The sequence below is a fragment of the Diabrotica virgifera genome, chromosome 1, assembly GCF_917563875.1.
Source record: "Diabrotica virgifera virgifera chromosome 1, PGI_DIABVI_V3a".
NCBI classification, from domain to species: Eukaryota; Metazoa; Arthropoda; class Insecta; order Coleoptera; family Chrysomelidae; genus Diabrotica; species Diabrotica virgifera.
The window spans coordinates 114,138,191-114,151,233 of NC_065443.1; the positions used below are offsets into that span (position 1 = coordinate 114,138,191).

A 13,043-nucleotide genomic window follows, 5' to 3' on the forward strand; every position below is an offset into this window, starting at 1 on the left:
CCTCTCAATCATCTTACTAAACGATGTTTCATTCAAAAAAAATCTCAAAAATTTAATTCAAATAATACGATGTCTCCAAAAATGTAATTTTTGAAAACTTCGTAGTTTTACAGAATTCCCACCACTTTAAGACGGTATTACTCAAGCTTGAATAAATCTAATACAATTTTTTTAATATCTTTTTAAAGCTTAGGATGAAATCTTTAAAAAGCACTGAATTATTTTAGTTTAAGAATCAAATAAATAATTTCTTTTTGAGAAAACTACGAAAGATAACAAAAATGTAATACAAAAACCGAAAATTACCAGCTGGAAAAATGTATATACAGAGGGATCAAAACTTTTTTCTGTAAAACTTACCTAAAATACATTTAATAATAAGCTTCAGCAATAATAAATGTTCAACAAAAAAAATTTTTTTAGCTCTTATACAGTATGTCTGCGTAACTTGGAACCTATTGATAACTTTTTTAATATCAGTTTTACGAAAAAAAGTTATTCTTTATAAAATACTCTGCATCGTATATAACATAAGATGCAACCATCAAGTATCAAATTTTGTTAATTTTCTACGAGGTATTTTAAAAAATATGAATTTCACTCAAGAGTAAAGTACCTTTATATTTCACAATATCGAAAATTTTTATAAAGAAAAGTTGTTTGGAATTAAAAACTATGTTCCAATACCTAATTATATTCTTCTAATCGAAAATTTGTTTTTTTTTAAATATTGTTTCAAATTAATTATACCCAACAGCATTAAATTTTCACTTATTATTTAAGATAACTGTTTTATTATTAATTTTATGAAGAAAGTTATTCGTCATAAATAGCTGTGCATGGTCTAACACTTAATATGCAAATATAAAATATTATATTTTATCAATATTATTCTCATTGTTTCGGACAAGACTGTTTGAATTGTCCCGTTTTAAATGAACAAGAAATTGAAGAAAGCGAAGATGTCAGCGTAGTTGAAGGTGATATTGAAGAGATAGATTTTGAATAATTTGTTCTTTCTTTCTAATACATTTTAATTTTTAATATTATTGTGAAAATTATTTGTTTATCTTTTTTTTAAGAATGAAATTCCATATTTTTTTGATTGGATTCTACTTGTTTTTCATTTAAATATCCGCCATTTTGGATCCGCCATTTTGAAATTTAAATTTTTAATCTTTAATTCAGATTCAACAACCTGTTAAAAATAAAGACAATAAATGTTTTAGAAAAATGTTATTTTTTATGTTCTTTTTAGAAAATCCGCATTTTGGATCCGCCATTTTATAGTTTATAATGTTAACATTTAAGTTAGGTTTATCAAAGCTCTCAGAAATAAATATATGTAGAAATAAATACATTTTGTAAAGAAATTATGATTTTACAACTATTTTTTAAGTTATCCGCCATTTTGGATCTGCCATTTTATAATTTAAATTATCAAAATTTGATTCAGGTTCAGCAACCTCTCAAAAATATCCACATATATGTAAACAAACACATATATATCCACATATATGTAAAGGATTTTTAGGAAAAAATCCGCCATTTTGAATCCGCCATTTTGAATTTGCAAATTGTAATGTCAGATTCGGGTTCAGCATAATCAAAACTAAAATAAAAACATTTTTTATCAAAATAAAATGTTGAATTCACCCATATTCTTAACATTATTTATACAAAACAATTGTTATTGTTTAAACAATTAATAAACAATTAGCGGCGAAATTTGTGAGTAGAACTTTTTACTTTAACATATTTATAAACTAACAAAAAAAGTTTTAGAAAAATATAACCTTGTTTGATTTTTTCTGAAACATTGTATCTTTTCGTTCTAATTGCACTCCCCTATAAAGGTGCCGATAATAGGTACGTTTACCTTAGTTTTTCCCGCTTATTACTTGACATTTCAAGGGCCTGTTAATTGAAATATCAATTGCGATTTACTAACTCTTTACATTAAACGCCAAATGTACAGTTGTCACAGAGGGATTCTGAGAATTTCAGTAATTAAGTACTATACATTTTAGTTCCGTATTTCATTAATGTATAATGTATTACATTTATGATTTAGGTTTTGCAATACAAGAAACGTTGTGCCGATTTGGAATCACAAATGGATCAAAATCCGATATATCCTGAGCAACCTTCTTCACTAACTCCAATCTATCCGATTTCAACGCACACACCAAGTTCGGCTGTCGAACAGGCTCAACAGCACCTCAGAGAAATCCGAGAAGAAAGGATAAGTGATCTAGATACTGCTTTACAAAGGCTCTCGGAAGAACGCAGGAGGTAAGCCATTTTAAGTAACATAAAAATAATGGTGATTGTAACCATGATATAGAAGACATTTGACAATTATGATCTAAATCAGAGGTTCCCAACCAGTGTGCCGCGGAATTCCCTGTAGGTGTGCCGCGAAATTTTACCGTCTTTTTAATAGTATTTACTTTTTTAATTCGCTGTGATAACACTTCTGTTCTGCGCGAGCTTGTCTGCTGTTTAAATAGTTCAACACTCGACCAACAGAATGTGGTAGGAGCAGTATTGTATGCAGACGTGCGTTAGTTCAACATATTACCGCTTGTGGCGATAGCCAATAGTGATTATGTAAAGGGAATTGTTCGTCAGTACAATTAAAACTATTTATCGTTCGGTTTCACGTCATCTGGTGGTGAACAGCCTAAACCTCGATGCTTGATATGTGGCAAACAGCTGTCCAAAAAAGCCATGGTGCCGAGTAAGTTAAAAAGACACCTACTCACAAAGCCTTAATTTGCGGCTGAAAAATACTATTGAACATTTTAAAAGGCTCTTGTCAAATCAGTCTACTCAGGCTTCCACTTTAAAAAAACTTTCATCTGTGTCAGATAAAGCACAAGAAGTAAGTTACGTTGAAGAGTTGATTGCAAAAAATATGAAATCCCATACAACTGCCGAGACGACTATATTGCCAGCATGCTGTGAAATGGTTAAAATTATATATAGTAATGAAACACAGACTTACTCACAATCATTTAATTATACTTTGACGACCGGTTTCGATCTCTACAATATACAGATCATCTTCAGGTCGGCGTTACAAGTAGTTAAATGCTACAATAAGAGAAAACTTGTGTTAGACCAGTGTCTGATTGAAGAGATGTTAATAGAAAGCCAAATTTAAAAAATTTTTATAAAATTTTTTGACATAAAGGTTTGCAACTGTTGACATTTCAGAATATTGGTATATACAAAGTCAAACCTATGAGTAAAAATGCTCATAGTCATGTATGTGCAAATGGGTGCATACAGTTTGAATTTGTTGAAATTAAAATTTTTAACCATTAAAAAACAAAATAAACATAAACTGACTTAAATATGCTTCCAAATTCAAAGTAGTAATAATAAAAGAGATAGTAATATTGTTCTAATCTACTTACATGCCGTTACAAGGATTGCGTTGCAACTTAGTTGTTGTCATATTAGTACGTCCAAATTATGCTAATTGGTTTGTTGGGATAGTGATAGGGTAAACAGACATGTTACGTAGGTTAAAACACAGTAAGATTTCGAATTTGGAATGGATCCTGAAGGAAGATGCGTATGTGAAACGGGTGATGTTTTGTTAGAATGGAGAAAGACAATGCTCCAGGAGTTGCGTATTAATTGTAGCAAAGTATGAAATGTTATTCTAGGCTCTTGTACAAATGTGATGGTCTTAGCTCGTAGATGTTATACGATGCGGGCAGAGGTCAAAGCATAGGAAATGACAAATAGGAAAATGTTGTCATAAATTAATCTAATTTAAGATATGTTGTTCTCAGTAAGTTAACTGAGGGATGTCATAAGTATAATAATATCATAATATTATGAAGTAGTAAGTGCCATACACTGTGAAACTATGAAGTGTATAGAAATTAAAGGAAAGCTAGTTAGTTAAATGAAAAAATGAAAAAATATTAATATCAAAACATCGGTTAAGAAACTTTAAATTGAAAAATTGAAAAAGGTAAGAAATTGATAAAATTAAAGATTATTTTGTTTGAGCTATTGTATAATGGGATATGTACAAAGAAAAAGAAAGAAACGAAATATTAATGGAAGGGTGTAGGCACTTACTTGAGAATAGTTTTTAACTAAATAAATAAATTAACACATAACACATAGGGTTTAAAAGCACAAATTCGAAATCTTACTGTGTTTTAACCTACGTAACATGTCTGTTTACCCTATCACTATCCCAACAAACCAATTAGCATAATTTGGACGTACTAATATGACAACAACTAAGTTGCAACGCAATCCTTGTAACGGCATGTAAGTAGATTAGAACAATATTACTATCTCTTTTATTATTACTACTTTGAATTTGGAAGCATATTTAAGTCAGTTTATGTTTATTTTGTTTTTTAATGGTTAAAAATTTTAATTTCAACAAATTCAAACTGTATGCACCCATTTGCACATACATGACTATGAGCATTTTTACTCATAGGTTTGACTTTGTATATACCAATATTCTGAAATGTCAACAGTTGCAAACCTTTATGTCAAAAAATTTTATAAAAATTTTTTAAATTTGGCTTTCTATTAACATCTCTTCAATCAGACACTGGTCTAACACAAGTTTTCTCTTATTGTAGCATTTAACTACTTGTAACGCCGACCTGAAGATGATCTGTATATTGTAGAGATCGAAACCGGTCGTCAAAGTATAATTAAATGATTGTGAGTAAGTCTGTGTTTCATTACTATATTTAATATGGACTCACATATGCAACCCATTCAATATTTGGTTAAAATTATGTTTGCTGAAGAGTGTAAAAAAGAGTTAAAAATACCATTATCTAATAATACGATTTAAAGGCGTATCGAGGACATGCTAAGGATGTTGAAATCCAAGTAAATAATAAACTCAAAACAGCTGATTTTTTTGCGCTTCAAGCGAACGAATCCGCAGATATTACTGGAAACCACCGGTGCGTCAAAATTTTGTTTTCTTAATTTTCCTAATTAGTTTCCATAATGAGCACAGCATTAACTCAATGAATTGTTTTAAATTATATTTTTAAAGAAAGTGATATGATATAGTAAACAAATCACATAACAATTTTTATTATGATTATACTATATGATTACACTTATTATAGAGATTATTTATCCAAGTGTGCCGTGGCTGAACAAGTTTTTAAGTTAGTGTGCCTCAAGCTAAAAAAGGTTGGGAACCGCTGATCTAAATCAATACACAAAACAATAAGATTTTTTACCGTAGGAGATGAAACAATATAATAAAATGTTTTATTAGCCCAGTCGGGATACCATTTGACCTTGCATTAGGAGCTGCCCCAAATTTTATTTTTCTAATCTTTAGGGGGGTCAATAGTAGTATAAATTTAAAATCTCGACTGAATTTGACCGTTGCGTTAGCCGCCATCTTGATTTTAAACGAGAACCGTTTTTGCTCAATATCTCCGCCATTTTCAACTTTTCGACAAAAAATATAGAAACTGAAATTGAGCAAAAACGGTTCTCGTTTAAAATCAAGATGGCGGCTAACGCAATGGCGGAATTCAGTCGAGATTTTAAATTTACACTACTATTGACCCCCCTAAAGATTAAAAAAATAAAATTTGGGGCAGCTCCTAATGCAAGGTTAGGCCTGTTATTCGTCTAACCCGACGGGACTATATATATTTTTTAGAGCAGACCGTTTGATGCAGCTCAATACATCGTTAAGGGAACAACTGGAAGAATCTCACAGCACCAACGAAGCCTTGACAGCAGACCTACAGAAACTTACCAACGATTGGGAAAACCTTCGCGAGGAAATGCTGGTCAAAGAAGACGAATGGAAGGACGAAGAACAAGCATTCAACGATTATTACAGCACAGGTAATATTACTGCTCTCATCTCTATTCCAGTAGTCTCTTTGTCAATCGAGTATCTGGCTTTCTCACTATTTGTTCAACCGTGCTCAAAAATCCTTTCTTTGGAACGATTTCCTGAGTGAAAATCCGGGGTGGATCATCTCGCCTTGCGTCATGGGAAGGTTAAAAACAGAAAATCCAAAAGAACAATATAGGAGTGGGTGAAAAGGTGTTTCTAAATGGTAAAAGTCTGGCTAATTTGCTCTGCCAAAGCCAATTTTCAAAAAAAAAAAATGGTGTTTCCTAAAATTATTCTTTTTGCGTCGAACAAATTTTTTTTAGGTTTTTTGGATCATTCCAAACAGAAAACGTCTTTAGTGATTTTTCTCTTAAGTTAATAGTTTTTGTTATATAAGCGATTGAAAATTTTGAAAATTGCGAAATCGGCCATTTTTAACCCTAAATCGGACATTTATCTAAAAATTTCAATGTTGCCAAGGTAAGTAGATATTCTTTAAACATTGATTGATGAAATTCCAAAGAGTTATTTGCAATAAAATATCGAAAACCCCTTTGTTTTTTTTAATTGCTAATCAAGCAGGCGCGTCACTGTAGTATAAGTGAGGACTTTTGAGTTTGCATAAATTCATTATCTCGAGAATGAGCAAATTTCAAGAGAAATCCTCAGACAGGTCGATTTTTATTTTTAAATTAGGATATTTTGGCATATATATAATACTAGTGACGTCATCCATCTGGGCGTGATGACGTAATCGATGATTTTTTTAAATAAGAGTAGGGGTTGTGTGATAGCTAATTTGAAAGGTTATTTAATTCTCTATTCAGTAATATAAACATTAACATAATTATTTATACAGGGTGTACAAAAAAATGTTTCTTTTATTTGTCAAATTTAATCAAAGTTAATTTAATAAAAAAAATTTTTTTGTACACCCTCTATAAATAATTATGTTAATGTTTATATTAGTGAATAGAGAATTAAATAACCTTTCAAATGAGCTATCACACAACCCCTACTCTCATTTAAAAAAATCATCGATTACGTCATCACGCTCAGATGGATGAAGTCACTAGTATTATATATATGCCAAAAAGTCCTAATTTAAAAATAAAAATCGACCTGTCTGAGGATTTCTCTTGAAATTTGCCCATTCTCCAGATAATGAATTTATGCCAACTCAAACGTCCTCACTTATACTACAGTGTCGCGCCCGCTTGATTAGCAATTAAAAAACAAAGGCGTTTCCTATATTGTATTGCAAAAAACTCTTTTGGATTTCATCAATCAATGTTTAAAGAATATCTACCTACCTTGGCAACTTTGAAATTTTTAGATAAATGTCCGATTTAGGGTTAAAAATGGCCGATTTCGCAATTTTCAAAATTTTCAATCGCTTATATAACAAAAACTATTAACTTACGAGAAAAATCACTAAAGACCTTTTCTGTTTGGAATGATTCAAAAAACCTAAAAAAAATTTGTTCGATGCAAAAAGAATAATTTTAGGAAAAACCCCTAATCTTTCCCCTCGCCTGGCAAGGTCTTATGCTGTTCAAAATCGCCTGTCATTGTACACATTTCTTCTAAATGACTTACTCAAACACATACTTAAATTTAAACCTTACAGGAGAAAGTTTATTTTACCCCCTAAATTTGCACTTTTCGATTCACCTGGTAGATACACGTGCACCGCTGAGGCCTGCCATGTCATGGTTTTTAGCCTTGATGTGCTATGAATTATCACTAGAAAAATTTCTAGCCTTACAGGACCACCGTTAGTCGGAGGGTTCACTAGCTCTTAGACTAGTCTAAAAATTCAAAAAATGAACAGGAATGATCTGCGATATATCGTAGGTCTTTATCTTGTCTGAATTGGTTGCGAATATTATGTCTTCGTAAAATGTTTGTACTTCCTTGGCATTGTTGGGGTCTAAACCTATATTAATTAAAATATATCTTGAGATATTCTGCTTGAGATTTGATTTATCGATTATGATGTTAGTTATTATTTTGTGTATAAAGATAACTATACCCTCCATTGGGGATTTTTCCTCTCCTTTATAATACCACATATGGCCTGATTGGAGTATGGCTAGATTTTCTCCCCATTTTCGTATTTCACTCATACTTATTCTTTTGTATACGTAATAATACTCATTATTAAACAATATTCAATTTTATCTTTGATAGCTTCATTTCTCCTTCCTATACTTTGTTTCACGTTAAGATAGAAAGTTACTCTTATGGAGATCAGTGTTGCTAAACCTCTCGGGCACGGGTCGCTCTCGACTACCGATATACGATTCATTCTAATCAGTACGATGTGGCATCGGTGCGCTTTTATCGTCCATAAGAAATACATGGGCCTATTTCCGCAATGGTCTATTCTTAACGTGAAACGTTCTATAGAATTGTTCTTCTAATACCTAGTCAAATAGAATAATAAACCATATTTTTAGAACACAATCGACTGCTTAATCTCTGGAGAGACGTCGTAGGAATCAAAAGACTGTACAACGAAATACACACCAATACAGAACGAGATCTTAGCAAGATTAGATTTGACATTTCCGGAATGGGCAAAGAAATGGTGATGGCTTGTAGCCGAATGGATACGAATTTGTTTACAGAAAATATATTTGGAGTAAGTATTTTGTTACTTACATATTGTAGCATTTTATTAGTTAATTAAATAAAACTCACGGTTCGGATTTATATAAACTATTTATTTAACAACTTTACAATTCGGAATTTCTTTTAAAACTAACCAAAAATAACATCGTGATCTGCTTAAATACTGTAACGTGCTTACGGTTAAAATAATACTCTCGTTTCGTTTATACGAATTTATTTGTACAGGTTACATACTAATTTATTTTACAGACTAACCCTATTTACAAAATTAGTTCCTTATATATTTATACAAAATACCAGACATTTTCTTGAACGTTCCAGAAAAACGGAACCGCCCATCACTAGTTAATCCGCGGCCTTGACTGTCGAATATTCACGAGAAGTCATTTCCTCACTTGTACGGTGAGTCATTCTTTCAGATGTCTCCTTACGTGACACGCTGTCGAGACGGAATCTGTTATTTGTGGTCGGTAACTCGTCACAATACATAACAATGTTATTTAGGAAAGTTCTAGACTCGACATCCAGGCGGTTTGGCTGTCTGTGCTGGGCAATCATTTAGTACACGTTGACTGCGCGATTGATTTCAACGTAGATACAGGGCTGTTCTGTTTATTTCTGGCGTGTATTGACCGCTAGAAACCGCTCAAATGGGAAACTTGGCTTGAAAACAAGCAGCTTTGCTCGCAGCGTGCACGCAACTTGAAAACACGCAAGTGTGCATCAAGCCTAAGCTGTACTAAAGACTGAAATCTACAACTTTAACAGCTTGGAGGTATACACAGTCTTTTAACTGTATCTTGCAACTGTTAAATCACAAGAAGGTGACTGTGTTAAGTGTGCCAGGTCATAAAAAATTGCTGATAATGAAATGATCGATGATCTTGCTAAAGCAGGAGCCATTACTCATTTTATCGAACCAAATTGTACTGCAATATCCCAGGCAGTTAGATTTTTGAAGATGTTCGAAAATGGAAGAAGAACCTTAGGCGAAATATGTACATTATATAAAAATAAAAATAGACGGTTTGGTTTTGATTCAATTCGAGACTTTTACCATTCTTTGACACGTGTTTCTAGGTTTGCCCGTTATCAAAGAGGCTTTGCAAGAAGACCGAACTGAATCAAAATGTACCGATTGGTTTTTAAATATATTTAAATATTCTACCAACGTATCCTCACCAACCGGGTGAGGACTATCTCAGGAGGAATACCATTGCAGGTTAGAAAAATCAGGATAGGGTCGTGGAATCTTGATAGTCTTACAGGTAAGAGTCTGGAGTTAGTGGATGCGCTCAAACGAAGAAGAGTTCAAATTGCTTGTATTCAAGAAACTAGGTGGAAAGGACAAAGGGCGAAAGAACTAGGTGAAGGATATAAATTGTGGTATGTAGGGAGTAGTAACACTAGAAATGGAGTTGGTATAATTGCTGATAGTGAAATGAAAGATAACGTAGTAGAAGTTGTAAGAATGAGTGATAGAATGATGTCAGTGAAATTTGTAATTGATAAAGAGGTATTGAATGTTGTGTGTGTGTATGCTCCCCAAACAGGTCTGGGTGAGAATGAAAGAAGAGCTTTCTATGATCAATTAGGAGACGTACTGAGTGATATTCCAGCAGAGGAGAAAGTTATAATAGGAGGTGATTTCAATGCACATGTGGGGCAAACCAAGACAGGATATGAAACAATGCATGGGGGATTAGGCTTTGGAACTAGAAATGAAGCTGGAGATGACATGCTTGAATTAGCAACAGCATTGGATATGGCGATTGTTAACACATTCTTTAAAAAGAGAGAAACTCAACTTATTACCTACAAAAGTGGACAACATCAATCCCAAATAGACTACTTCATGATAAGGAAAGAAGACATACGTGAATGCAAGGACTGCAAGGTAATAGTTAGTGAGACAGTAAGCCAACAACATAAGCTGCTTGTTCTGGACATCGAAGTAAAAAGCGAAACTAAACAAAAATATCGGAGAGGACCACAAAAAATCAAGTGGTGGCTGCTGAAAGATGAGAAAGAAGGTCTATTCAGGAGAAAAATATGTTGGAACATGAAAGGAAGCCCTAATACAATTTGGAGAAAAATGTAGTATTAGAGAGACTGCTATTGAGATACTTGGGAAAACGTCAGGAAAAAAGTTTGAGGATAAAGAGACTTGGTGGTGGCCAAACGAAGTACAAGGAAAAATAAAAGAGAAGAGAAAATTATATAAAAAGTGACAAGAAACCAGATCCGACACATATCTTCAAAACTATATGGTGGCGAAAAAGGAAGCGAAAGTAGCAGTAGCAAAAGCCAAATCAGAAGCGTATTCAAACCTATACGATCAACTTGATACCAGGGAAGGCGAAACGAAGATATACAGGGTGTAACGAAAATACAGGTCATAAATTAAATCACATATTCTGAGACCAAAAATAGTTCGAATGAACCTAATTTACCTTGGTACAAATATGCACATAAAAAAAGTTACAGCCCTTTGAAGTTACAAAATAAAAATCGATTTTTTCGAATATATCGAAAACTATTAGAGATTTTTTGTTGAAAATGGACATGTGGCATTCTTATGGCAGGAACATCTTAAAAAAGAATTATAGTGAAATTTGTGCACCCCATAAAAATTTTATGGGGTTTTGTTCCCTTAAACCCCCCCAAACTTTTGTGTACGTTCCAATTAAATTATTATTGTGGTACCATTAGTTAAATTCAATATTTCTAAAACTTTTTTGCCTCTTAGTATTTTTTCGATAAGGCAGTTTTTATCGAGTTGCGTCTTCTTTTTTAATATGTTTACATAAAAATTTTATGGGGGTTTTGTTCTTTTAAACCCCCCAAATGTTTGTGTATGTTCCAATTAAACTTTTAGTGCGATACCATTAGTTAAACACAGTGTTTTTAAAACTTATTTGCCTCTTTGTATTTTTTTGAGAAGGCACTTTTTATCGAGATATTACTTCTTTTTTAATATGGTTCAAAATATACCTAAAAATGTAAATCATAAATAAATTTTCATATTATTACCAAGTCTCCATAATCGTACTTAGCCATATACAAATATGTAGTGGATTTGACAAATATTCAAAATATCTCGATAAAAACTGACTTTTCGAAAAAGTACTGAGAGGCAAAAAAGTTTTTGAAATATTGTGTTTAACTAATGGTACTACAATAATAATTAAATTGGAACGTACACAAAAGTTTGGGGGGGTTAAAGGAACAAAACCCCCATAAAATTTTTATGGGGTGTCCAAATTTCACTATAATTTTTTCTTAAGATACTACTACCATAGGAATGCCACATGTCTATTTTCAATAAAAGATCTCTAACAGTTTTCGATATATTGGAAAAAATCGATTTTCATTTTGTAACTTCAAAGGGCTGTAACTTTTTTTATGTGCACATTTGTACTAAGGTAAGTTAGGTTCAATCGAACTATTTTTGGTCCCAGAATATGTGATTAAATTTATGACCTGTATTTTTGTTACACCCTGTATAAAATAGCCAAACAGAGAGCAAAGAAAGCAAAAAATTTTAATCAGATTAGATGTATCCGAGATGAAAATAATAAAATACTAGTTCATGAAAGGGATGTCAAAAAGAGATGGAGAAAGTACTTTGACAGCTTATTAAATGAAGAATTTGGCAGACAGCCTGTAGAGTCAACGGAGACAGTAGCAGCAAATGTCACCAAAATAACCAACGAGGAAGTGGCTCAAGAAGAAAAAGCGGTAGGACCAGATGATATTCCTGGGGAAGTATGGAGAGCATTGGGAGAGACAGGAACAAGGTGGCTATCAGGTCTATTTAATAGAATTATGGAAGTTGGACAAATGCCAGACGAATGGAGAAGCAGTATACTGGTACCTGTTTACAAAAACAAGGGAGATATGTATACAACAATGACAAACTACAGGGCTATAAAACTGCTTAGCCACACCATGAAAATATAAGAAAGAGTAATTGATAGACGGATACGTGAAGAGACCAAAATATCCGAGAATCAATTTGGCTTTATGCAGGGTAGATCAACAACAGATGCAATTTTCATTATAAGGCAGTTGATGGAAAAATACAGGAGTAAAGAAACAAACGCTCATATGGTATTCATTGATCTTGAGAAAGCATATGATAGAGTTCCTCGAGAGATTCTGTGGTGGGCACTCAATAAGAAAGGAGTCCCTGGTGAATATGTAAAGATTGTGAGGGATATGTATGAGGGAGTAACGACTAGTGTTAGGACAGGTGTGGGAGAGACTGATAAATTTCATGTGAAAGTAGGATTGCACCAAGGCTCTGTGCTTAGTCCGTATTTATTGTCATTAATTTTGGACAAGATAACAGCGAAACTACAGGGTAACATTCCATGGTGCTTAATGTATGCTGATGATGTCGTGTTAGTAGGAAATAGTGAAAGAGACTTAGAACAAAAACTGGAACAGTGGAGACAAGCTCTGGAGGAAAAAGGTTTAAAACTTAGTAGGACATAAACAAAGTATTTGGAATGTTCTTTTAAAGATGGAG

General features: G+C 32.7%; 1 protein-coding gene across 3 annotated transcripts in view; it reads left to right on the forward strand.

Moving 5' to 3' along the window:
- LOC114347881 (rootletin) overlaps nucleotides 1–13,043 on the forward strand; it is a 370,585-nt gene that overhangs the window by 266,460 nt on the left and 91,082 nt on the right. For all 3 annotated transcript variants that reach the window (XM_050659384.1, XM_050659370.1, XM_050659374.1), the window contains 3 exons: nucleotides 2,075–2,295; nucleotides 5,687–5,877; nucleotides 8,335–8,519. In XM_050659384.1, coding sequence (XP_050515341.1) covers nucleotides 2,075–2,295; nucleotides 5,687–5,877; nucleotides 8,335–8,519 — 597 coding nt within the window. The remainder of the gene's footprint in view (nucleotides 1–2,074; nucleotides 2,296–5,686; nucleotides 5,878–8,334; nucleotides 8,520–13,043) is intronic.